Genomic DNA, 26,807 nt, shown 5'->3' with positions numbered 1-26,807 from the left:
CAGCTCCTGCCAAGTAGATCTGACCCACAGCAGCTCCTGCCCCATAGATCTGACCAACCTGTGCCCCAGAGCAGCTCCTGCCCCATAGATCTGACCACATCAGCCGCACAGCAGCTCCTGGTCTATAGATCTGACCCACATCTGCACTACAGCAGCTCCTGCCCCATAGATCCCACTCACATGTGCCCCAGAGCAGATACTGCCCCATAGATCTGACCCACAACTACCCCACAGCAGCTCCTGCCCCATAGATCTGACCCGCATCAGCCTCACAGCAGCTCCTGCCCCATACATCTGACCCACTTGCGCCCCACAGCAGCTCCTGCTCCATAGATCAGACCATCATCAGCCTCACAACAGCTCCCGCCCCATAGATCTACCCCACAGCAGCTCCTGCCCCATAGATCTGACCCACATCATCCCCACAGCAGCTCCTTCCCCATTGATCTGACTCACATCTGCCCCACTGCCGCTCCTGCCCCATTGATCTGACCCACATCTGCCCCATAGCAGCTCCTGCCCCATATATCTGACCCATATCAGATCCACAGCAATGCCTGCCCCATAGATCTCAATCACATGAGCCCCACAGCAGCTCCTGTCCCACAGATCTGACCCACATAGGCCCCACAGCAGCTTCTGCCCCATAGATCTGACCCTCAGCAGCAACACAGCAGCTCCTGCCCCACAGATCTGACCAACACCAGCCTCACAGCAGCTCCTGCCCCATAGATCTGACAAACATCAGCTCCACAGCAGCACCTACCCCATTGATCTGACCCACATCTGCCCCACAGCAGCTCCTGCCACATAGATCTACCGACATGTGCCCCACAACAGCTCCTGCCCCATAGATCTGAACCACATGTGCCCCACAGCAGCTCCTGCCCCATAGATGTGACCCATAGCAGCCACACAGCAGTTCCTGCCCCATAGATCTGACCCACATTGTCCCACATCATCTCCTACCACATAGTTCTGACCCACATCATCTCCACAGCAGCTCCTGCCCCATAGATCTGACCCACAGCAGCCCCACAGCATCTCCAGCCCCATAGATCCGACCCACATCTGCCCCTTAGGAGCTCCAACCCCATAGATCTGACCAACAGCTGCTCCTGCCACATAGATCTGACCCACATCTGCCCCAGAGCAGCTCCTGCCTCATAGATCTGACCCACATCAGCCCCAAAGAAGCTCCTGCCCCATAGATCAGACCCACATCAGCCACACAGCATCTCCTGACCCATAGATCTGATCCCAATCAGCCCCAACGCAGCTCCTGCCCCATAGATCTCACCCTCATCAGCCCCAAAGAAGCTCCTGCCCCATAGATCAGACCCACGTCAGCCACACAGCAGCTCCCGCCCCATAGATCTGACCCACATCGGACCCACAACCGCTCCTGCCCGATAGATCAGACCCACATCTATGCCACTGCAGCTCCTGCCCCATATATCTTACCAACATCAGCGCCACAGCAGCTCCTTCACTATAGATCTGACCCACATAAGACCCACAGCAGCACCTGTTCCATAGATCTGACACACATCATCCCCACAACTGCTCCTGCCCCAAAGATCTGATATACATGTGCCCAAAAGGAGCTCCTGCCCCATAGATCTGACCCACATCAGCCCCACAGCAGCTCCTGCCCAGTAGATCTGACCCACAGCAGCTCCTGCCCCATAGATCTGACCCTCATCAGCCCCACAGCAGCTCCTGCCCCATTGATCTGACTCACATCTGCCCCACTGCAGCTCCTGCCCCATAGATCTGACGCCCATCAACCCCACAGCATCTTCTGCCCCATCGATCTCACCCACATCTGCCCCACAGAGCCTTCTGCCCTAAAAATCTGACCCACATCAGCCACAGAACAGCTCCTGCCCCATAGATCTGATCCCAATCAGCACCACAGCAGCTCCTGCCCCATAGATCTCACCCTCATCAGCCCCACAGCAGATCCTGCCCCATAGATCTGACCCACTTCAACCCCACAACAGCTCCTGCCCCATAGATCTGACCCACATGCGCCCTACAGCAGCTCCTGCCCAATAAATCTGACACACATATGCCCCACTGAAGCTCCTGCCTTACAGATTAGACCCTCATCAGCCTCACAACAGCTCCTGCCCCATAGATCTACCCCACAGCAGCTCCTGCCCCATAGATCTGACCCTCATCATCCCCACAGCATCTTCTGCCCAATAGATCTGACCCTCAGCAGCAACACAGCAGCACCTGCCCCACAGATATGACCCACATATACCCCACAGCAGCTCCTGCCCCATAGATCTTACCAACATCAGCTCCACAGCTGCACCTACCCCATAGATCAGACCAACATCTGCCCCACAGCAGCTCCTGCCCCATAGATCTGACCCACATCTGCCCCACAGCAGCTCCTGCCCCATAAATCTCAACCACATGAGCCACACAGCAGCTCCTGTCCCACAGATCTGACCCACATAGGCCCCACAGCAGCTCCTGCCCCATAGATCTGACCCAGGTCTTCCCCACAGCAGCTCCTGCCCCATAGATCTAACCAACATCAGCTCCACAGCAGCTCCTTCCCTATAGATCTGACCCACATAAGACCCACAGCAGCACCTGTTCCGTAGATCTGACACACATCATCCCCACAACTGCTCCTGCCCCAAAGATCTGATATACATGTGCCCCACAGGAGCTCCTGCCCCATAGATCTGACCCACATCAGCCCCACAGCAGCTGTTGCCCCATTGATCTGACTCACATCTGCCCCACTGCAGCTCCTGCCCCATAGATCTGACACACATCAGCTACACAGCAGCTCCTGCCCCATACATCTGACCCACATGCGCCCCACAGCAGCTCCTGCCTTATAGATCAGACCATCATCAACCTCACAGCAGCTCCTGCCCCATAGATCTGACCCTCATCATCCCCACAGCAGCACCTGCCCCATATATCTGACCCATATCAGATCCACAGCAATGCCTGCCTAATAGATCTCAACCACATGAGCCCCACAGCAGCTCCTGTCCCACAGATCTGACCCACATAGGCCCCACAGCAGCTCCTGCCCCATAGGTCTGACCCACATCAGCCACAGAGCAGCTCCCGCCTCACAGATCTGACTAACATCAGCTCCACAGCAGCACCTACCCCATTGATCTGACCCACATCTGCCCCACAGCAGCTCCTGCCACATAGATCTACCGACATGAGCCCCACAACAGCTCCTGCCCCAAAGATCTGATACCCATGTGCCCCACAACAGCTCCTGCCCCATAGATCTGACCAACATGTGCCCCACAGCAGCTCCTGTCTCATAGATCTTACCCACATCAGCACCACAGCAGCTCCTGCCCAATAGATCTGACCCTCATCAGCCACACAACAGCTCCTGCCCCATAGATCTGACCCACATCAGCCCCACAGCATCTCCTGCCCCACAGATCCGACCCACATCTGCCCCTTAGGAGCTCCAACCCCATAGATCTGACCAACAGCTGCTCCTGCCACATAGATCTCACCCTCATCAGCCACACAGCAGCTCCCGCCCCATAGATCTGACCCACATCGGACCCACAACAGCTCCTGCCCCAGAGATCAGACCCACATCTACCCCACTGCAGCTCCTGCCCCATATATCTTACCAACATCAGCGCCATAGCATCTCCTGCCCCATAGATCTTACACACATCACCCCCACAGCAGCTCCTGCCCCATAGATCTGACCCAGGTCTTCCCCACAGCAGCTCCTGCCCCATAGATCTAACCAACATCAGCTCCACAGCAGCTCCTTCCCTATAGATCTGACCCACATAAGACCCACAGCAGCACCTGTTCCGTAGATCTGACACACATCATCCCCACAACTGCTCCTGCCCCAAAGATCTGATATACATGTGCCCCACAGGAGCTCCTGCCCCATAGATCTGACCCACATCAGCCCCACAGCAGCTCCTGCCCAGTAGATCTGTCCCACAGCAGCTCCTGCCCCATAGATCAGACCCTCATCAGCCCCACAGCAGCTCCAGCCCCATTGATCTGAATCACATCAGCCCCACTGCAGCTCCTGCACCATAGATGTGACCCTCATCATCCCCACAGCATCTTCTGCCCCATAGATCTGACCCTCAGCAGCAACACAGCAGCACCTGCCACACAGATATGACCCACATATACCCCACAGCAGCTCCTGCCCCATAGATCTTACCAACATCAGCTCCACAGCAGCACCTACCCCATAGATCTGACCCACATCTGCCCCACAGCAGCTCCTGCCACATAGATCTACCGACATGTGCCCCACAACAGCTCCTGCCCCAAAGATCTGATACCCATTTGCCCCACAACAGCTCCTGCCCCATAGATCTGACCAACATGTGCCCCACAGCAGCTCTTGTCTCATAGATCTTACCCACATCAGCGCCACAGCAGCTCCTGCCCCATAGATCTGACCCACATCAGCCCCACAGCATCTCCTGCCCCATAGATCCGACCCACATCTGCCCCTTAGGAGCTCCAACCCCATAGATATGACCAACAGCTGCTCCTGCCACATAGATCTCACCCTCATCAGCCCCACAGCAGCTCCTGCCCCATAGATCAGACCCACATCTGCCCCACAGCAGCTCCTGCCCCATAGATCTGACCCTCATCTGCCCCATACTAGATCCTGCCCAATTGATCTTACCCACATTATCCCCACAGCAGCTCCTGCCCCATAGATCAGACCCACATCAGCCACACAGCAGCTCCCGCCCCATAGATCTGACCCACATCGGACCCACAACAGCTCCTGCCCCAGAGATCAGACCCACATCTACCCCACTGCAGCTCCTGCCCCATATATCTTACCAACATCAGCGCCATAGCATCTCCTGCCCCATAGATCTGACACACATCACCCCCACAGCAGCTCCTGCCCCATAGATCTGACCCAGGTCTTCCCCACAGCAGCTCCTGCCCCATAGATCTCAACCACATGAGCCACACAGCAGCTCCTGCCCCATAGATCTAACCAACATCAGCTCCACAGCAGCTCCTTCCCTATAGATCTGACCCACATAAGACCCACAGCAGCACCTGTTCCGTAGATCTGACACACATCAGCCCCACAGCAGCTCCTGCCCAGTATATCAGACAATCATCAGCCTCACAGCAGCTCCTACCCCATAGATCTGACCCTCATCATCCCCAAAAGAGCTCCTGCCTCATTGATCTGACTCACATCTGCCCCACTGCAGCTCCTGCCCCATAGATCTGACCCACATCTGCCCCATAGCAGCTCCTGACCCATATATCTGACCCATATCAGATCCACAGCAACGCCTGCCCCATAGATCTCAACAACATGAGCCCCACAGCAGCTCCTGTCCCACAGATCTGACCCACACAGGCCCCACAGCAGCTCCTGCCCCATAGATCTGACCCTCAGCAGCAACACAGCAGCTCCCGCCCCACAGATCTGACCAACACCAGCCCCACAGCAGCTCCTGTTCCATACATCTGCCCCTTAGGAGCTCCTGCCCCATAGATCTGACCCTCATCATCCCCACAGCAGCTCCTGCCCCATAGATGTGACACACACCTGCCCAAAACAGCTGCTCCTTCCCTATAGATCTGACCCACATAAGCCCCACAGAAGCACCTGTTCTGTAGATGTTACACACATCAGCCCCACAGCAGCTCCTGCCCCATAGATATGACCCACCTCAGCCCCTGCCTCATAGATCTGACCCACATCAGCCCCTGCCTCATAGATCTGACCCACATGTGCCCCTTTGCAGGGGGGCTCCTCTGCCTGGTGGTCATGGAGGGCCCCCTCCTCCTTCTCACTCCTAGGGCCCCCAGCTCCATCCTCCCGCCTGAAACAGGGAAAACTTCTACCCTAGCCCTCTTAGCTGCCGACATGGCTGCTAACTGCCACAGCTGTCAGAGGCGAGTGCGTTGCGCGCGGCAGCGGTGACCAAGGTGACGTGGAGAGGGTTCTAAAATGGCGGCCGCACTGCTGGCACTGGTGTTCCACATAGGATGAGGAGGGGGCTGGTAATAGCGGGACAAGGGGAAACTGATTTAAGTTGAAAGAGGGAAGATTTAGGTTGGATGTTAGGGGGAAAGTTGTTTACTAGGAGAGTGGTTAGGCCCTGGAACGGGCTGCCCAGGGAGGTTGTGGATGCCCCGTCCTTGGGGGTGTTCAGGGCCAGGTTGGACAGGGCCCTGGGCAACCTGATCTAGTAAAGGTGTATGTTTGGTGGCCCTGCCAGGCAGGGGGGTTTGTTCTTCATGATCCATGAGGTCCCTTCCAACCTGGGTCATTCTGTGACTCTGTGATACTGGTGTGTGGCTGTTTGTCCCAGCGCGCTGACCTTTTGTCTTCAGGTTCACCAACAAGACTGTAACTGATTTATGGAGGAGGCAAGTGATGGGTGCTACTGTGTGACAATCAACATCACTTTGTGGACATTTGAAAGCACCTTCCTCCAGAGCTGTTCACCTCCAGAAGAGGGTGCTCAGAAGTGTTTACTGGCAGAAGATCTGGCTCCAGCTTGGTATGGGAAAACTGGGGAATGATACCATCGTGTCCGGTGAAGAACAAGAAGCAGGTGGGCGTCCCTGCTCCCTCTTGTCTGCTGGCAAGGTCCAGATGAGATCCCAGAGCCAGAAGCTGCCATTCCAAGGAGAGCTGACTCAACCATTTTGGATTTGAGCTGTCACACCAAGGAGAGCTGACTGAACCACGTTGGACTTATTTGTAAGTTTATACTATCATTGGAAACTGTTGCCGTGGTCACAGTCATCGTCAGCGGAACAACAACTCCTGATGACCCACCACTACTGAAGATCAATGACTGAACTACTAAACACGTCAGATCCATGGTGGTGACTCTCTCTCCCTCTTGCTTCCTATAAAGACTCCTTGATTCTTTTTCCTGTCTTTTCTATTGCCCGCCTTCCCTTCCTAATCACCCTAAATCGTAATAGCGTCCGTCCTCCAACATTTGAACCATGCTCAGGCATACACGTATGGACCTCCTCTCCTTCCTATAAATCGGAGCAGGACGGAGAACCACAAGGATTGTCAGCTCCCAAGTCATGCAAGTATTGCCCACAACACAGATAACTTCATCAGTTGGCCCCGCTGTCTCTGCATACCACCAAGCGAGGACCTGCAGTGCCCAGGTGAGACGATGTGCCTGGCAGTGCAAAGCCAGCCCACGTGTGTGCAGATGGCAAGGAGCGTGTGGCACTGTGCACCGACAGCCCTTGCCTGCCCAGGACTGCGTGTGGAGGGCGTTCTCCACTGCAGCCCTGCCCAACAGTCAGTAGGGGTGTGCGGCCATGATGGCAGTAATGAACAAACTGCTGCTTCACAAAGATCTTGGCCCGATTAGAAATCTTTGAGTAGTGCTGTTACAGCAGACAGAATGTGATAAGCGCAAGTAGTCTCCTACACTTCACATCCTTGCTACTTCATTCTGGGTGTTGTCACTGAGCAGCATCTAACACAAGTTCTGCCCTGGTCAGCTGGCTGCCTTAGCTTGAGCCCTGATGGCAACGCTGTGACGTGATGTTAGTATTGCTGTTTTCTCCTCGTCAGAATACTCTGCCTTTTGAAGGAAGCAGCTTCTTGGTTATTTTGTTTTGTTGTTGAACTTTATTGAATTAATTCACAATATCTATATTCCATATAGTTATAGATGTTTTGAATATGATCATCTGTGGTGCTGAGAATTTTTGTAGAAAAGGTATACTCAGTTCGGAAGGTGTAATAAGGATGTTAAAGAAAGAACCCCCTGTTGTGTTGACCAGTGATGATGCTCCCACCCCCTGACCAATGGTGGAGAGGAGCATGAAGAGAGAGGTGGTGCTGGGGGGATCTTGGGGCTGCTGGGCCTGTCATACTTTTTCCAGGCAGAGGTTTTACAGGTGTTGCCCCCATGCCGACCCTGTGGGGGGGGGCACTCCCGCATCCTGAAGGATGGAGGAGAGGAGCGGGAGGGCAGAGTTGGTGCTGTGGGGGGCTGGGAGCTGTGGGGCCTGGTATGCTTTCCCCTGGCTGTGGTTTTCTGGGTGTCGGATGATGCCCTCAAACTGCCACCCTGTGGGGGCTGCTCCAACCTCCTGAAGGATGGTGAAGGAAAGTTGGTGACAGTTCCTGGGGGGGACAAGGGGCTGCTGGGCCAGTTGGCTTCCCCCAGGCAATGGTCGTCCGTCTGTTGGATGATGTCCCCAGGTCTATACTCTGCTGGGGTCGCTTCCATCCCCTGATGGATGGTGGAGGGGAGGGTGAGGGCAGAGATGGTGCTGGAGGCTGACAGGCCTCTCAAGCTTCCCTGAGGCAGTGGCTGCCTGCGTGTGACACTTTGAGGGAGCCACTGCCAACCCCTGAAGAATGGTGGTGGGGGACGGGAGGGTGGTGTTGATGCCAGGGTGCTGCTGTTTGGGTGCCAGCCGATGACTGCAAGCTTCCAAACCAGGTGGGTCCCTCCTGTCCCCTGAAAGAGGTGTTGATGCCCAAGGTGGATAGGGGCCACTGGGCATGATGTACTTCCCAGGGGCCACGGAGCCTGGGCTGGTGGGCTACAGGGGCTGCACTGGGGGCAGCTGAGCCCGACAGCCGTCAGGCCTGGCAGGGGCCGCTCTGGTGGTGCTCTGCGGCTGGTGGGCAGATTGTCACTGCACAGGCACCGGTTGTTTGTGCCACGTCTTTTCTGTCCGGCGCACTGAGGCGAGCAAGCTGTTTGTCCAAGCGTGAGGTGTTGCTGCAGGCAATATGCTGGACTGCAGCATCTTCAGCAAGGCGCCTGCAGGGAGAGAAACGTGCTGAGGGCACAGGAGAACCCCTTGCTCTCCTTCCTCACAGTGCATGATAGAGTCACTCTCAGCTCCGGGCCTGTCTCAGGCCCAGCAGTAAGAACATGCAGCAGGAATGGCGAGGCCAGTTAAATGTCTGACAGTGTCAATCTCAGACAGTGTTAGGCAACAACTAACTGGCTTCTCTATGCTGCTTTAAGTAGAAATGCCTCCTTGCTCACAGGATCCCTATAGTAAAGAGAGGGGGCAGGATGGGGTTGGGGGTGAGCAAGAACTCACTGGTTTATCTGCCTCCGTTGTTGGACAAGACGATAGCACGAAAACATTGCCATCAGCATGGTAACGAAGATAGCCACACCAAATCCCAGGTAGTACTTCTCGATAAAATTATTGTCTGCGGCATTTGCGTGTTCCTCACCATCCGCACCTGGAAAAACAATGTGGATCTGTTTCACCAGCTGCTGCTTTGAGTGACGTGGACAAGAACAACCACAGGAAGGATCCCGCTCCGGGCTGCTGTTGTGCCTGGTGGCTCAGGGGAAGCACAGCAAGCTCTGGAATGCAGGGTCTGTGCACAGGAGGTACTATGGAGGTTCCTGTTTCCTCTCCTTATCTGCTGAATGTGGTTCTGGTGGCCTAGTTCCCAAAAGGACAAAGTTCCTAAGTCCCTGGGAACTGGCTGCAGTGGGAGGGGAGCAACCTCTAACCACGGCCACGGAGCTCTATGAGCGGCCCTTACCTGGAGTGACAGTTGTTGTGTGCATGGCCTCTATTACTCTCAGGGGGACAGTCAGTGTGCGAACTCTGCCGTTCCAAAATGCAAGCCAGCGCATAGGTGCTCCACCTGTCTCTTTAGAAAGGAGGTAAGGGAGTGGGACTGTAAGTAACTGCTTCTCATCAGGAAGATGGTGCAGTTTCTCCACATGTATTTCTAGAAATTCAGTTTCACAAGCCTTTCAGGGAACAGACGGAAATACACCTACCACGTGCTTTGTCCTTCATGATTTTCATTAGCAGAGGGGGCAGTGTCTGCAGATATTTTCCTGTTTCCAGGGCCTCTTTCTGTTTCTCAGGACCTAAACAGAAAGCATTAAGATAACTTTCAGACAAACAAGATATTAAACTGAACGGTCTTTTCAGTGAAGTCAGTAACGACAACAGCCACCCCTGGGATGCCTGTGGGGTTCCAGCACAACTAAGAATTTAGCACGGCCTTCCCTGGAGGCACTTCTGCAACCAAAGAATGAGAACTTTTCACCACACACTGCAGCTTACCTAAACGCATAACAGCATCACTGAATGGGACAAGGGCATTGTGCGAGGGCAGGGCACACACACACAGGTGTGCATTCTCACTCACACCTGCAGACGCGCCTGGCTGACATTAGGACTGTGAGCTGGCATCTCTCAAAGGAAGTAAAATCTCATGACATGGTATGCTGTAATTTCTCTCTTCCTTAGGGACCTGCAGTGACTGGAAGGGGCTCAGGTGATGACATGGCACTCAGACCTGGGTCAAAAGTTGCAAAGCTGCAGAGAAGCCAGGTGGGCAGTTGGCTGGCACTCAGCAGCTTTCCAGATACTCTCTCCAGGCCATGTAAAACAACCTTCAGAGAAGGCATAGAAGAACATTTGGCCCCTCAAGGTTTTTTTAGTGGGGAGATCTCTGATGTATGGAGACAAAGTCAACGGGATGCTGGGAGCATGCAGCACCCAAGAAACAGTGACTACCCAAGCTTCTCATGGAGAAGAAATCACCAGGCAGTGAAAAGATGAACCCCTCCTGAACTTCCACAACCAAATATGAGCAAAGATCATGAGATGAAGACTGGTGACTTACCTCTGGCATCCACCCCAGGCTCAGGGACGCGACTTTGCTTTCGAAATGCACCAAAGGGGCCTGCAGGCACAAGAGTGATCAGACACAGGTGAGGAGAGCTTCCGCTGTGCACTGGGGTCTGCCTTGTTTTTTTTCCTGCAGTGACCTGTGAGGACTGGCTGCAGGTCAGGGAATGACATGGCCCAAACAGCAAAGGAATAGGAGCAAAGACTGGCAAGGGCCGCCTTCCCACTGAAATGTGACAATTCTCCAAGTAAAGAAATACTAATGACTGATCTGTGTACGACCTTCAAAGCACAAAGAGACTTGAAAGACCTTTGGAGAGCCTTACGTACCCAAATAAGCTATTATAGCACTAATTTTTCGACTTCCAAGGAAACAGACACTCACAACTTACCTCGGAGTTTCCCCTGAGGCACAAAAGCAGTCTCCTTCCAGTCATCTGAGGAAGGAGTACCAATGTCATCATCTAGAAGAAAGAACAGAAGAGGGATGTCCCCATTGCATGCTGTGATCACCTTAGTGACAGGGAAGGGGCCAGGGAAGGGGCCAGGTAACAGGATGGGAGACTCAGGCCTTGATCGCCAAAGCTATAGGGGGGCCAGGGTGACCTGGAGCCTAGCACTCGGCAGCTTTACAAATGCTCCCTCCTGGCCACATGCAGCACCCCTCCGGGACCGCGTGGAAGAGCATACAAAGAAAAGGTGCCTGAAACACACTGGGCTACAGCTGGGGGTCTCTGTTGGGAACCAGGATTTTTCTATGGGGAGCATCAGGCAGCTGGAGCAGAAATGCTCATGCTTTTCCCAGCACACACCTTCCACGTTCTCCCCTGGGACACCCCCAGGATGAAGAGCATGCTCCACCCAGCCAGCGGCAGAGCCGTGGGAGCACAGGGCTTCCTCATGCCCTTGCCCAGCTCCTGTGGTGCTGCCTGTCCCCCTTTTCCAATACCCCCCCGCCCCCATCGAAGGCAGCCTTAGGGCTATAAGGCACAGAGCCACTGGAACCAGAACCTGGGCTTCTCACTCTCATTTCCGCTTATTTTTTACCCCATCTCTGCCCACCCACCTGCTCCTGCTGCTTGCCCTGGAGCAGCACAAGTCTCCTGACAACACATGGCTATCAGTAGGAGGACGGCAAGGCAGGTGGGGGCCGTGGCCCCCAGTACTCGTGCCATGCTGCTACCACCACTGCTACAGCCACAACGAGTGCTGCTATTGGGGCACAGAACACCTAGAGCACGCAGCTGGGCATTGTGATCTTGTGGCACAAGGCAGCAATGTGGCAGGGCATAGTGACCTCACATCCCCAGGCTGCTGGCTGGGCCTCCCCACGGGCTGCTCCTCCTGTGACGCAGGGCTGCATAGAGTGGGTGCTTGTGGCACCCCTTAGTGGGTGAGTGCCAGGCTGCTGGGGAAGAATTACTGGGAGCGTGTCCCACTGGGTAGATCTGTTCCACCGCAAGGACCAGGCTCCCCCTGGGCTTGTTATGGACGCTGAGGATTCCCAGTCATCTAGAGCAGCAGGAGACCATGGCAGATATTTTCACATTTACATTGTGGAAATATATTATTGTGGAATGGTTTGGGTGGGAAGGGACATTAAAGACCCAGAGACTCTGTCAAAGGATAAAGAAAATCGCTCCAGTGTTGTTTTTACTGCTTTGTGCAAATCAAAAGATTGCATTTTGTCTTTTAATGGCCAAAAAAGCCATTTCTTCAGGGACACTGTATTTGTTGTCACAGACTCTAACAAAAATGCAAACTGAGCTTTATCTGTAGCATCAATACTTTAGTATTTCGTATCTTGTATTTGACAGTTCCCTCCCAGCCAGTTGCCCGTGCCTTTCTCTCAGCCCATGAGAGCACCACTTACTGCCTCTGGGAACTTGGAAACTGGCAGCATGATGGCCAGCACACACACAAGGTGCTCGTGACGCAGCTCCAGACGGCTCTCCTGAGGCCCAGCTTCATTTCACGGCCACTCACGCTCTGCTGCTGGACATTCTGCAACGGAAAAGCCACCGGATGCAAATCCCATCCCTCACAGATGGTATCAGACCCCTGCTCTCATGGCAGTCACCACCGCCCGGCATTGGACAGCGCTTCCACTGCCCTTGCTCCTGCCACAAGACACCAACGTCTGCTTCTAGTTCGGCTCCACCATGGGATCCTGTTTGCAACAGAAAAACACACGGAGGCTGCCAGCCACTGCAACACGCGCTGTGAAACCCCTGGCACTGCTGAGTCCCATGAGCAGAGGAGAGAAGCGTCTGCCTGCCATGGACGGGCTGCGGCGGGATTGAATCCTGCCTTCCAATCGGGACACCCCCAGGGAGAGCCTCCCTGGGGACCCAAAGACTTACGGCAGCGCCAACACAGCAGGCAGAAACGCGACGTGCTCCTGACTGCCCGCACTGTTCAAAGCTCCCTGACTTGCGGAATCAAACTCTATAATCCAGAGATGGGTTATACAGCAGGTATGTTTTATTCCAGCGCTGGGTTCAAGGGGGATAGCTCCTCCAAACTTGCACACCAACTTGTAAAACCGTGATACATATATAGGTACACCTCATGCATAGTCAATGATTTCCCGTAATTCTAACATGCATCCCTTAATTCTAATACACATTCTTTATCATGCAGACCCCCTCTTGTTATCGCCCATCTTGTCAGGGAGATGCAAATATCAAAAGAGGAGTTGCAACACCTAATCCCCTTCTCACCAGGTGTCTCAGGGAGTTCTCACTCCTTAATCTTCATCCTTCCTGCTCTTCCAGACCCACTGTCTCCATTCCTTGTTATTCTAACTAAATCATTTTCTGTAAACTACCTTTAACTATTCCCCTTTTAGCCCCCCTTTATTCTGAATTCCAGCAGAGCATCTGTTTTCTGCTTCCCTGTTCATCCCTCCCTCTCCCTCTCCCTCCCTCCGCCCTATGACGGCAGCCCTTCAAAGCAACCAACACAACCACGCCAAACCGCAGCCCGGACTCGTCCCGCTCACTGCAATCCAGACCCACTCCATCCGTACAAACCTTCATCCACGCCGTTTCTTAACCGGGCCTCGGCGCCACCCGGATCATACAGCCAGCGAGCGGCCGGCAAACGAACGGCCGTCTTCCTCTTGGTGCCGCACAGCCCAGCACGGTCGGAGCCACACCACACGATCCGGGCCGGGGCCGGCTCAGGCTCTGCCTCCAGGCTTTTGGGGCCGGCCGGGTGACTCCGCAGCACAGCGAGACCGTGGAGCCGCCCGGGAGCCGCCTCTGGGTGCCGGCAGCGCCGCGAGCTCCTCCCCCGACAGCCCCTCCGTGCCCCCACACCGAGGCCCGACCCCGTTCGCAGCACAGAGCCCGCTCCTCCCGGCCCCGCTCATGGCCGCCATGGCCCGGAAGTGCTCTCCGCCGCCTGCAGGAAGCAATTCCTGTCACTGTCACGTGGCTCAGGCCGGGCTGGGGCCTGTTGGGGGGGGGGGCAGCTGCCAGATCTTCTGCCAGTAAACACTTCTGAGCACCCTCTTCTGTAGGTGAACAGCTCTGGAGGAAGGTGCTTTCAAATGTCCACAAAGTGATGTTGATTGTCACACAGTAGCACCCATCACTTGCCTCCTCCATAAATCAGTTACAGTCTTTTTGGTGAACCTGAAGACAAAAGGTCAGCGCGCTGGGACAAACAGCCACACACCAGTATCACAGAGTCACAGAATGACCCAGGTTGGAAGGGACCTCATGGATCATGAAGAACAAACCCCCCTGCCTGGCAGGGCCACCAAACATACACCTTTACTAGATCAGGTTGCCCAGGGCCCTGTCCAACCTGGCCCTGAACACCCCCAAGGACGGGGCATCCACAACCTCCCTGGGCAGCCCGTTCCAGGGCCTAACCACTCTGCTAGTAAACAACTTTCCCCCTAACATCCAACCTAAATCTTCCCTCTTTCAACTTAAATCAGTTTCCCCTTGTCCTGCTATTACCAGCCCCCTCATCATCCTATGTGGAACACCAGTGCCAGCAGTGCGGCCGCCATTTTAGAACCCTCTCCACGTCACCTTGGTCACCGCTGCCGCGCGCAACGCACTCGCCTCTGACAGCTGTGGCAGTTAGCAGCCATGTCGGCAGCTAAGAGGGCTAGGGTAGAAGTTTTCCCTGTTTCAGGCGGGAGGATGGAGCTGGGGGCCCTAGGAGTGAGAAGGAGGAGGGGGCCCGCCATGACCACCAGGCAGAGGATGGGTAAGAGAGCCATATTCCATCATGCCTGGACCAGCCCCGTGACCACCACCCATGTGGAGCCTATGGAGGTGGATCCACCTCCAGATGAGCGAATGGAGGTGGATCCACCTGCAGAGGAGCCCATGGAGGTGGATCCACATGCAGAGGAGCCCATGGAGGTGGATCCGCCCGCGGCATAGCTGGCCTGGCACCACACCACCGTGCCAGGCCCCGCGCTGGCATGGTCACAGCTCCACCGTGGCTGGTCCAGGCGCTGAGCTCCTTACCCGCTGCACGGCCCCCGCCCCCTGCATTAGCTGGGTGGCATTTTTGTAACATCTGTTCCTCCTTTGGGCCTATTCTGCAGCCACATTCTGTGGGCCCCCAGTCCCATCTTTACCCTGTTTGTTCCAGTCCCTGTTTCTATAGTTGGTTTTTGGGTTTAGTTTAGTTTTAGAGTTAGGTGTAGGTTGTTGTTAGTGTTTTTGAGTTAGGCATAGGTTATTGTTTGTGTTTTTGAGTTAGGCATTGCTTATTGTTCATTTTTTAGTGTTAGGAGTAGGTTAGGAGTAGGTTTAGTGTTAGTAGTTGGTGTTTTCCTGTTAGGAGTTTGTTCCTCTTCATTCTTTAGTGTTAGGAGTAGATTGTTGTTCCCATAGTAGAGTTAGGCATAGGTTACTGTTGGTACTGTAGGGTTAGGCGTGGGTTCCTACCAGCAGCTGGCAGCAAACAGCGCTCGCTCGGTAAGCACACGTCTGCTTTCTCCCCCGGAGCCGTGAGTGCGACTGCCATGAGAGCGGAGGTCTGATGCCATCTGCGAGGGATGGGATTTGCATCCGGTGGCTTTTCCGTTGCAGAATGTCCAGCAGCAGAGCGTGAGTGGCCGTGAAATGAAGCTGGGCCTCAGGAGAGCCGTCTGGAGCTGCGTCACGAGCTTCCTGCATGGCCAGCGCAAGGTAGGTGTGCCTTACTTTAAGCGTGCGCTGAAGCAGTGTTGGTTAAGCACGGCTCACTCCTCTGTCTGCAACAGATGGGCTTTCTGCACGCTTTATTGCTGTGGCCGGCGTTGAAGAGCACAGCAGCAGCGAGGCCTCGAACATGTCCACAACCAGGTACGTGAATGTGAGTAAATTTAGCTGTGTGAATGATGTTATTGTTCATATTAGTAAGGCAGTATTCACATGTGTGTGATGGAGCTCAGGGATAGGTTTATTCTTGCCTGGTAAATTTTCCCTTCTTTGACACCCACCCGTCCTCTTGCTTCTCTTCCCCTCACCTGTAAGTGCAGCAATACTGAAGGCTGAGGGCTCTTCTCCGAGGCAGGCGCTAAAGGGCAATTGAAATGCAAGTTTGTTGTCCCTCTTTGTTCTTGGGTCGGTAGCCCAAGGTGACCAAGCTTCAGAGCACTTCTCTAAGTCAGCCTGGAAATGTTTCTAGCAGGAAGTAACTCCATCACAGTGCCTGAGAGTAATGATGCCTCATTTCCCCCCTCACAGCAGGCAGCCTCCATAAGAGAGCAGTAGAGCAGCAGGCTGTCTGTGCTATGGCTGCTGAACTGCATTTCTGGCCACCTGAGATCCCTGAGCCCATGCTAATGAAGAACATGCTGCGCCACAGACTCTTCTACGGAGCCGTTTTGCAGCTTCTCTGTGCTGGCCATCATGCTGCCAGTTTCCAAGTTCCCAAAGGCAGTAAGTGGTGCTCTCATGGGATAGGAGAAAGGCACGGGCAACTGGGTGGGAGGGAACCATCTGTAACTGTTGCCAGCAGCCTGGAGGTGCCAGCTCAGTCTTATCCTGTGGCTACTGCTGCTCCCTATGAGCTGCCAGGCACAGGGTCCTCCCGCCCGTGCAGGGACCGCCTTGCAGGAAAGGGCTTTAGGCTCTGGTTTGTGTGGGATTTGGGGAACGAGACAGGGGTGGAGTTTCTTGTGTGCCCGACTGTCAGGAAGGCGGTTCCCAGTTCTGGCAGCCCAACGTGCCCAGCAGGGTGACTTGAGCTCCCAAAGCGAGCCGCCAACCAGTTGTTAGCTGAGAAGGTTCCCTGAGCGTTTCCGAATTGATTCTTGTAGGACTCGGAGAGTCTGGGGACTGAGACCTGGGAGAGAGTGAAGAAAGCTGAGGCAAGGCAAGCGCTGCTCAGCTGAGGAAGAAAGCCGAGAAGGAAAGCAGAAAGCAACGATGATGGCCTGAGCAAGAAGCTGCAGAGGACAGCAGAACCACCTGCAGCGCTTCCTCGGAGGTGGCACCAAAAGCTGCTGACTGAACAGTCCAGTTTACCGGCACAGCCGTGCTTTCCCTGTCATGGACGGTGGAGATGATGGAAGTGAACTGGACAGGAAGGACTTGTGCTGCGTTAGAAGCAAAGAGGGCTTCACCTGTGCAGGACTTGGTGTACGGCAAGAGCTGGAGACGCTGCGTTCCTTCAGGGTGTGTCTCTTGAGGTCCAGGCCTGGTGTAGGGTTAGGTTGAAATAGGGCTGGCTGGGACTGGAGAGGGAGGAGGTGACGTAGCCCTGGGGTTTGGCTTCTCCTTGGGTCTGACTGGAGGCTGAGTGACTGATTGCTAAGCGGAAATCCTGGGCACTGGGGCTTCATTTTGGGGTGTGGGCGGGGTAATAAATAGAAGCCGAGTCCTTTTGTACGCAATAAAATTGAAGCGAACATTCTAAACCTGGTGCTGCCTCTTTCAGTAGCTGGTCAGAACGTCCCTCGCTCGGGCTGGCAATCACAGGGCGATGAAGCGGTCGGCTTCACGTCTCTCCCTTGACATGGTGCAGGTTTTCCCCTGTTTCCTTGTTGGTCTTCCCAACCTGTGGCCTTTCAGCCAACCCGTAAGTGCTGGTGACAGGCTGTGAGCATCTCCTTGCTCTCTGAGGACTGACAGAAAGAAACCAGAGGAGGGGAAGCAGCCCGGCAGGAAGAAGGGTGTCCCGTGCTCAGCCCCTTGAGTTGGCCTCTCTTCCCTGAGGGTTCTTTCAGCTTCTGATGCACCGTGTGCTGCTGTTTGCCCTGGGAAGCCCAGCTGCACGCTGGCAGCCGTGGCCTGTGCATCAGCCTCCCCTTGAGGCCCAAGGAGTTGTTTGTTTTTATGTATTCAGTATTGGTGTGGCATTTTGTTGTTTTGTTCAGCTTTGAGATCAAGGGGTAATTTAACACCGTTGGAAGTAATTGGGGTTCAGGAGTAGCACATGCAGAATTTTGATCACGCAGCAAGTTGTGATTTCTACTGTGTTAAAGAACTGGCACACACATATACGCCTGCAGCCGGAGCTTGATTGACTCTCGTCAATACGGCCTTCCAAAGCCCGGCCCTGGGGAGCTGTCCAAAAATTTTCCAACATTTTGTATTACCTAAGTTTATTTTAAACAGCCAAGGAGGAGTAATCTCTTAAAGGCTTTTTTAAAGGCATTGGACTAGGTTTTGATTATCACTTCTCAGGAAGCTTCTGCATTCCACCTAGTGCTAATGGGATAAATCAAGAGCAGATTACACAAGAGATTCAGGCCTTGCTGCCAGTCTTTTATGAATCAGAACTTTGTTTCATGTTGCCAGATATTCTGGTTTCCTTTTCAGGAGATTCCTTTGCTGTATATTAAGAAGGCCAAGGGCATCCTGGCCTGCATCAGAAACAGTGTTGCCAGCAGGAGCAGAGAGGTGATTGTCCCCCTGTTCTCAGCACTGATGAGGCCGCAGCTCGAGTGCTGTGTTCAGTTTTGGGCCCCTCAGTGCAAGGAAGACATGGAGGCCCCGGAACGCGTTCAGAGGAGGGCAACAAAGCTGGTGAGGGGTCTGGAGCACAGGCCGTATGAGTTGAGGCTGAGGGAGCTGGGATTGTTCAGCCTGGAGAAGAGGAGGCTCAGGGGAGACCTCATTGCTCTCTCTAACTTCCTGAAGGGAGGCTGTAGTGAGATCCGGATGTAGTGTGTAGGTCAGATCTATGAGGCAGGAGCTGCTGTGGGGCAGATGTGGGTCAGATCTATGGGGCAGGAGCTGTTGTGGGGATGATGAGGGTCAGATCTATGGGACTGGAGCTGCTGTGGGTCTGATGGGGGCTAGATCTATGGGGCAGGAGCTGCTGTGGGGAAGACGTGGGTCAGATCTATGGGGCAGGAGCTGCTGTGGGGGTGATGTGTGTCAGATCTATGGGGCAGGAGATGCTATGGCGCTGATGTTGGTAAGATATATGGGGCAGGAGCTGCTGTGGGGTAGATGTGGGTCTGATCTATGGGGCAAGAGCTGTGGTGGGTCCGATGTGGGTCAGATCTATGTGGCGGGAGCTGCTGTGTGGCTGATGTGGGTCTGATCTATGGGGCAGGAGCATCTTTGGGGCTGATGTGGGTCAGATCTATGGGGCGGGAGCTGTTCTGGGGCAGATGTGGGTGAGATCTATGTGGCAGGAGCAGCTGTCGGTCAGATCTATGGGGTTGGAGCTCCTAAGGGGCAGATGTGGGTCGGATCTATGAGGCAGGAGCTGCTGTGGGGCTGGTGTTGGTCAGATCTGTGGGGCGGGAGCTGCTGTGTGGCTGATGTGGGTCAGACCTATGGGGCAGGAGCTGCTGTGGGGCCTATGTGGGTCAGATCTGTGGGACAGGAGCTGCTGTGGGGCTCATGTGGTTGGGATCTATGGGGCAGGCGTTGCTGTGGATCTGATATGGGTCAGATATATGGGGCAGGAGCTGCTATGGGGCAGATGTGGGTCAGATCTATGGGGCAGGAGCTGCAGTGGGGCAGATGTGAGTCAGATCAATGGGGCAGGAGCTGCTGTGGGGATGATGAGGGTCAGATCTATGAGGAAGGAACTGCTGTGGGACAGATCTAAGGGGCAGGAGCTGCTGTGGGGCACATGTGGGTCAGATCTATAAGGCAGGAGCTGCTGTGGGGCACATGTGGGTCAGATCTATGAGGCAGGAGTTTCTGTGGGGCAGATGTGGGTCTGATCTATGGGGCAGGAGCTGCTGAGGGTCAGATCTATGGGGCAGGAGTTGCTGTGGGGCACATATGGGTCATATCTATGGGACATAAGCTGCTGTGGGGCTGCTGTGGGTCATATCTATGGGGCAGGAGCTGCTGTGGGGATGATGTAGCTCAGATCTATGAGGCAGGAGCTGCTATGGGGCAGATGTGGGTGAGACATATTGAACAGGAGCTGCTGTGGGGCTTATGTGGATCAGATCTATAGGGCAGGAGCTCCTGTGGGGCAGATGTGGGTCAGATCTATGGGACTGGAGCTGCTGTGGGGCACAAGTGAGTCAGATCAATGGGGCAGGAGCTGCTGTGGGGCTCATGTGGGACAGATCTGTGGGGCAGGAGCTGCTGTGGTGCTGATGTGGTTAAGATCTATGAGACAAGAGCTGCTGTGGGGCCGATGTGGGTCAGATCTATTGGGCAGGAGCTGTTGTGGGGCACATGGGTATCAGATCTTTGGGGCAGGATCTGTTGTGGGGCACATGTCGGTAGATCTATGTGGCAGGAGATGCTGTGGGGCAGATGTGGGTCAGATCTATGGGGTAGGTGCTGCTATGGAGCTGCTGTGGGTCAGATCTATGGGGCAGGATCTGCTGTGGGTCATATGTGGGTCAGATCTATGAGTTAGGAGCTGCTGTGGGTCAGATCTATGGGGCAGGAGCTGCTAAGGGGCACATGTGGGTAAGATCTCTGAGGCAGGGGCTGAGGTGGGTCATATCTATGGGGCAGGAGCTGCTGTGGGGCTGATGTGGGTCAGATCTACGGAACAGGTGCTGCTGTGGGGCTTATGTGGGTCAGATCTATAGGGAAGGAGCTGCTGTGGGGCAGGTGTGTGTCATATCTATGGGGCAGGAGCTGCTATGGGGCTGGTGTTGGTCAGATCAATGGGGCAGGTGCTGGTGTGGGGCTGATGTGGGTCAGATCTATGGGGCAGGAGCTGGTGTGGGGCTGATTTGGGTCAGATCTATGGGGCAGGAGCTGCTGTGGGGTAGTTGTGGGTCTGATCTATGGGGCAGGATCTGCTCTGGGGCACATGTGAGTGAGATCTATGGGGCAGGAGCTGCTGTGGGGTAGATGTTGGTCAGATCTATGGGGCAGGAGTAGCTGTGGGGCATATGTGAGTCAGATGTATGGGGCAGGAGCTGCTGTAGTGCAGATGTGGGTCAGATCTATGGGGCAGGAGCTGCTGTGGGGTAGTTCTGGGTCAGATCTATCGGGCAGTATCTGCTCTGGGGCACATGTGAGTGAGATCTATGGGGCAGGAGCTGCTGTAGTGCAGATGTGGGTCTGATCTATGGGGCAGGAGCTGCTGTGTGTCAGATCTATGGGGCAGGAGATGCTATGGCGCTGATGTTGGTAAGATCTATGGGGCAGGAGCTGCTGTGGGGTAGATGTTGGTCAGATCTATTGTGCAGGACCAGCTCTGGGGTATATGTGTGTCAGATCTATGGGGCAGGAGCTGCTGTGGGGCACATGTGGGTCAGATCTATGGGGCCAGAGTTGCTGTGGGGTAGATGTGGGTCAGATCTATGGGGCAGGAAATGCTGTGGGGCTGATTGCGGAAAGATCTATAGGGCAGGAGCTGCTGTGAGGCAGATGTGGGTCAGATCTATTGGGAAGGATCTGCTGTGGGGTAGAGGTGGGACTGATCTATTGGGCAGGAGCTGCTGTGGGGCTGATGAGGGTCAGATCTATGGAGCAGGAGCAGCTGTGGGGCACATGTGGGTCAGGTCTATGGGACAGGTTCTGCTGTGGGGCTAATTGGGGTATGATCTATTGAGGCAGGAGCTGCTGTGGGTCAGATCTACGGGGCAGGAGCTGCTGTGGGGTTGCTGTGGGTCAGATCTATGGGGCAGGAGCTGCTACGGGGCACATGTGTATCAGATCTATGGGGCAGGAGCTGTTGTGGGGCACATGTGGGTCAGATCGATGGGGCAGGAGCTGCTGTGGTGCACATGTGGGTCAGATCTATGGGGCAGGAGTTGCTGTGGGGCAGATGTGGGTCTGATCTATGGGGCAGGAGCTGCTGTGGGTCAGATCTATGGGGCAGGAGTTGCTGTGGGGCACATGTGGGTCAGATCTATGGGGCATAACCTGCTGAGGGGTATATGTGGGTCATATCTATTGGGCTGGAGCAGCTGTGGGTCTGATGAGGGTCATTTCAATGGGGAAGGAGATGCTGTGGGTTAGATCTATGGGGCAGAAGCTGCTGTCGGGCATATGTGAGTCAGATCTATGGGGCAGGAGCTGCTGTTGGTCAGATGTGGTTCAGATCTATCGGGCAGGAGCTGCTGTGGGGCTGATGTTGGTCAGATCTATGGGGCAGGAGCTGCTGTGAGGCTGATGAGGGTCACATCTATGGGCCAGGTATTGCTATACATCTGACTCACATATGCCCGAAAGGAGCTTCTGCCCCATAGATCTAACCCACAGCAACAGCTACCCCATTGATATGACCCACATCTGCCCCACAGCAGCTCCTTCCCAATAGATATGAACCACATGTGCCCCACAGCAGCTCCTGCCCCATAGATCTGACCCACAGCTTCTCCTGCCCCATATATCTGACACACAGCAGCTCCTGCCCCATAGATCTGACCCAAATCAGCCCGACAGCAGCTCCTGCCCCATAGATCTTACCCACGTCTACCCCACAGCAGCTCCTGCCCTACAGATCTGACCCACATCAGCCCCACAGCAGCTCCTGCCACATAGATCTGACCCTCATCTGCAACACAACAGCTTCTGCCCCATAGATCTGACCCACATCAGCTCCTGACACATAGATCTGACCCAGATCAGCTCCAGCCTTAGATGTCTGACCCTCATCAGTCCCACAAGAGCTTCTGCCCCATAGATCTGACCTACATCTGCCCCACAGCAGCTCCTGCCCCATAGATCTGACCCACATCTACCCCACAGCAGCTCCTGCCCCATAGATCTTACCCAGATGTGCCCCAGAGCAGAGCCTGCCCCATAGATCTGCCCCACACCAGCTCCTGCCCCATAGATCTGACCCACATCAGCCCCACACCAGCTCCTGCCCCATTGATCTGAACCATATCAGCCACACAGCAGCTCCTGCCCCATAGATCTGACCCACATGAGCCCCACAGCAGCACCTACCCATAAATCTGAACCACATGTGTCCCACACCAGCTCCTGCCCCATAGATCTGACCCACAGCAGCTCGTGCCCCATAGATCTGACCCACCTCTGCCTCACAGCAGCTCCTGCCCCATAGTTCTGACCGACAGCAGCTCCTGCTCAATTGATCTAAACCCCATCAGTCCCACAGCTGCTCCCTCCCCATAGATCTGACGCACATGTGCCACAGAGAAGCTCCTGACAAATAGATCTGACCCACATCAGTCCCACAGCAGCTCCTGCCCCATAGATCTTACACCAATGAGACCAACAGCACCACCTGCCCCATAGATCTGACCCACATCAGCCCCAAAGCAGCACCTTTCCCAAAAAACTTACCCAAATCAGTCCCAGAGCAGCTTCTGCCCCATAGATCTGACCCACAACATCTCCTGCCCCATAGATGAGACCCACATCTGCCCCACAGCAGCTCCTGCCCCATATATCTGACCCACATCTACACCACAGCAGATCCTTCTCAATAGATCTGACCCACTACTGCCCCACTGTATCTCCTGCCCCATATATCTGACCCACAGCAGCTCCTACCGAAATGATCTAACCCCCATAAGCCCCAAAGCGGCTCCTGCCCCATAGATCTGACCCACATCTACCCCACAGCAGCTCCTACCCCATAGATGTGACCCACATCAGCCCCAGAGACTCTCCTGTCCCATAGATCTGTCCCACAGCAGCTCCTTCCCCATAGATCTGACACACAGCAGCACATGCCCCATAGATCTGACCCAAATCATCCCCACAGCAGCTCCTGCCCCATATATCTGACCCACATGTGATCCAGAGCAGCTCCTGCCCCATAGATCAGACCCACATCTGCCCCACAGCAGCTACTGCCCATAGATCTGACCCACATCTGCCCCACAGCAGCGCCTGCACCATAGATCTTACGCACATGTGACCCACAGCATCTCCTGCCCCATAGAAATGTCCCACATCAGCCCCATAGAAGCTCCTGCCCCATAGTTCTGACCCACATCAGCCCCACAGAAGCTCCTGCCCCATAGGTCTGATCCACATGTGCCCCACAGCAGCTCCTGCCTCATAGATCTGACCCACATCAGCCCCACAGCAGCTCCTGCCCAATAGATCAGATCCACATCTCCCCCACAGCAGTTCCTGCCCCATAGATCTGACCCATATCTACCCGACAGCAGATCCTGCCCCATAGATCTGGCCCACATCAGCCCCACAGCAGCTCCTGCCCCATAGATCCGATCCACATGTGCCCCACAGCAGCTCCTGCCTCATATATCTGAACCCCAGCAGGCAAACATCAGCTCCTGCCCCATAGATCTAGCCCACATTGTCCCACAGCATCTCCTACCATATAGTTCTGATCCACATCATCTGCACAGTAGCTCCTGCCCCATAGATCTGCCCCACAGCAGCTCCTGCCACATAGATCTGACCCACATATGCCCCAGAGCAGCTCCTGCCCCATAGATCTAACCCACATGTGCCCCACACAGCTCCTGCCACATAGCTCTGACACCAATCAGCCTCACAGCCGCTCCTGCCCCATAGATCTGAACCACATCTTCATCAGAGCATCTCCTGCCCCATAGATCTGACCCCCTTGTGCCCCACAACAGCTCCTACCCCATATATCTGATACACATGTGCCCCATAGCAGCTCCTGCCTCATATATCTGAACCTCAGCAGGCAAACATCAGCTCCTGCCCCATATACCTGACCCAAATCTGCCCCACAGCAGCTCCTGCCCCATAGATCTGACCCATATCAGTCCCACAGCAGCTATTGCCACATAGATCTGACCCACAGCAACTCCTGTCCCAAAGATATGACCCACATCTACCCCACAGAAGCTCCTGCCCCATAGATCTGACCCACATATGCCCCAGAGCAGCTCCTGCCCAATAGAAGTTACCCCCATCAGCCCCACAGCATCTTCTGCCCCATAGATCTGACCACCATCTTCACCACAGCAGCCTTCTGCCCCATAGATCTGACCCACATGTGCCCCACAGCAGCTCCTGCCCCATTGGCCTGACACACATGTGCCCCATAGAAGCACCTGCACCATAGATCTGACCCACCTCTACCCCACAGCAGCTCCTGCCCCATGGATCTGACCCACAGCAGATCCTGTCCAAGAGATCTGCCCCACAGAATTTCCTGCCCCTATGATCTGACCCACATCTGACCCACAGAATTTCCTGCCCCAAAGAATTGACCTACAAGTGCCCCACAGCAGTTCCACCCCCATAGATCTGACACACATACGCCCCACAGCAGCTCCTGCCCAACAGATCAGAAGCACATCAGCCCCACAGCACCTCCTGCCCCATAGATCTGACCCCCATCAGCCCCACAGCAACTCGTGCCTCATAGATCTGACCCACATCTGCCCCACAGCAGCTACTCCCCATAGATCTGACCCACATCACCCCAACAGCTACTCCTGCCCGTTAAATCTGACCCACTTCTGTTCCACAGCAGCGCCTGTCCCATAGATCTGACCCACATCTACCCCACAGCAGCTTCTGCCCCATAGATCTGACCCACCTCTACCCCACAGCAGATCTTTCCCAATAGATCTGACCCACATCTGCCTCACAGCAGCTCCTGCCCTATAGATCTTACCGCAATCAGCCCCACAGCAGCTCCTGCCCCATATACCTGACCCAAATCTGCCCCATAGCAGCTCCTACCCCATAGATCTGAGCCACATCATCCCCACAGCAGCTCCTGCCCCATAGATCTGACCCACATATACCCCACAGCAGCGCCTCCCCCCTTGGATCTGACCCACATGTGCCCCACAGCAACTCCTGCCCCATAGATCTGACACAAATGTGCCCCACATCATCTCCTGCCCCATAGATCTGACCCCAATCAGCCCTACAGCAGCTCCTGCCCCATAGATCTGACCCACATCAGCTCCACAGCAGCTCCTGCCCCATAGATCTGAAACACATGTGCCCCACAGCAGCTCCTGCCCCATAGATGTGACCCTTAGAAGCCACACAGCAGTTCCTGCCCCATAGATCTGACCCACATTGTCCCACATCATCTCCTACCACATAGTTCTGACCCACATCATCTCCACAGCAGCTCCTGCCCCATAGATCTGACCCACAGCAGCTCCTGCCCCATAGATCTGACCCAAATCAGACCCACAGCAGCTCCTGCCCCATAGATCTGATCCACATCCGCCCCACTACATCTCCTGCCCCATCGATATGAACCATACCTGCCTCACAGCAGCTCCTGCCCCATAGATCTGACCTACATATACCCCACAGCAGCGCCTCCCCCTTGGATCTGACCCACATGTGCCCCACATCATCTCCTGACCCATAGATCTGACCCACATGTGCACCACAGCAGCTCCTGTCCCATAGATCTGATGCCAATCAGCCCCACAGCAGATCCTGCCCCATAGATCTGACCCATATCAGCTCCACAGCAGCTCCTGACCCATTGATCTGACCTACATCTGCCCCACAGCAGCTCCAGGCCCATAGATCTTACCCACATGTGCCCCACAACAGCTACTGCCCCATAGATCTGATACACATGTGCCCCATAGCAGCTTCTACCCCATAGATCTGACCCACATCAGCCCCGCAGCAGCTCCTGCCCCATAGATCTGACCCACATCAGCTCCTGCCCCATAGATCTTACCCCAATTAGCTCCACAGCAGCACCTGCCTTATAGACCTGACCCACATGTTCCCCACAGCAGCTCCTGCCCAATAATAAGAACCCCCTCTGCCCCACATAGGTCCTGCCCCATTGATCTGACCCACCTCTACCCCACAGCAGCTCCTGCCCTATAGATC

The 26,807-nt window shown here is 54.9% G+C and overlaps 1 protein-coding gene across 1 annotated transcript in view; it reads left to right on the top strand.

Moving 5' to 3' along the window:
- Nucleotides 1-26,807, top strand: part of LOC146760911 (uncharacterized) — a 96,265-nt gene that overhangs the window by 55,815 nt on the left and 13,643 nt on the right. Inside the window, exon 3 of the mRNA XM_085545964.1 lies at nucleotides 16,362-16,498. Coding sequence (XP_085402090.1) covers nucleotides 16,362-16,498 — 137 coding nt within the window. The remainder of the gene's footprint in view (nucleotides 1-16,361; nucleotides 16,499-26,807) is intronic.

Source organism: Coturnix japonica, chromosome 4 (assembly GCF_054131305.1).
Source record: "Coturnix japonica strain WE chromosome 4, WE-NBRP24, whole genome shotgun sequence".
NCBI lineage: Eukaryota > Metazoa > Chordata > Aves > Galliformes > Phasianidae > Coturnix > Coturnix japonica.
The sequence above is the reverse complement of the archived record's forward strand: the minus strand, read 5'-3'. Positions and strand labels throughout refer to the sequence as shown.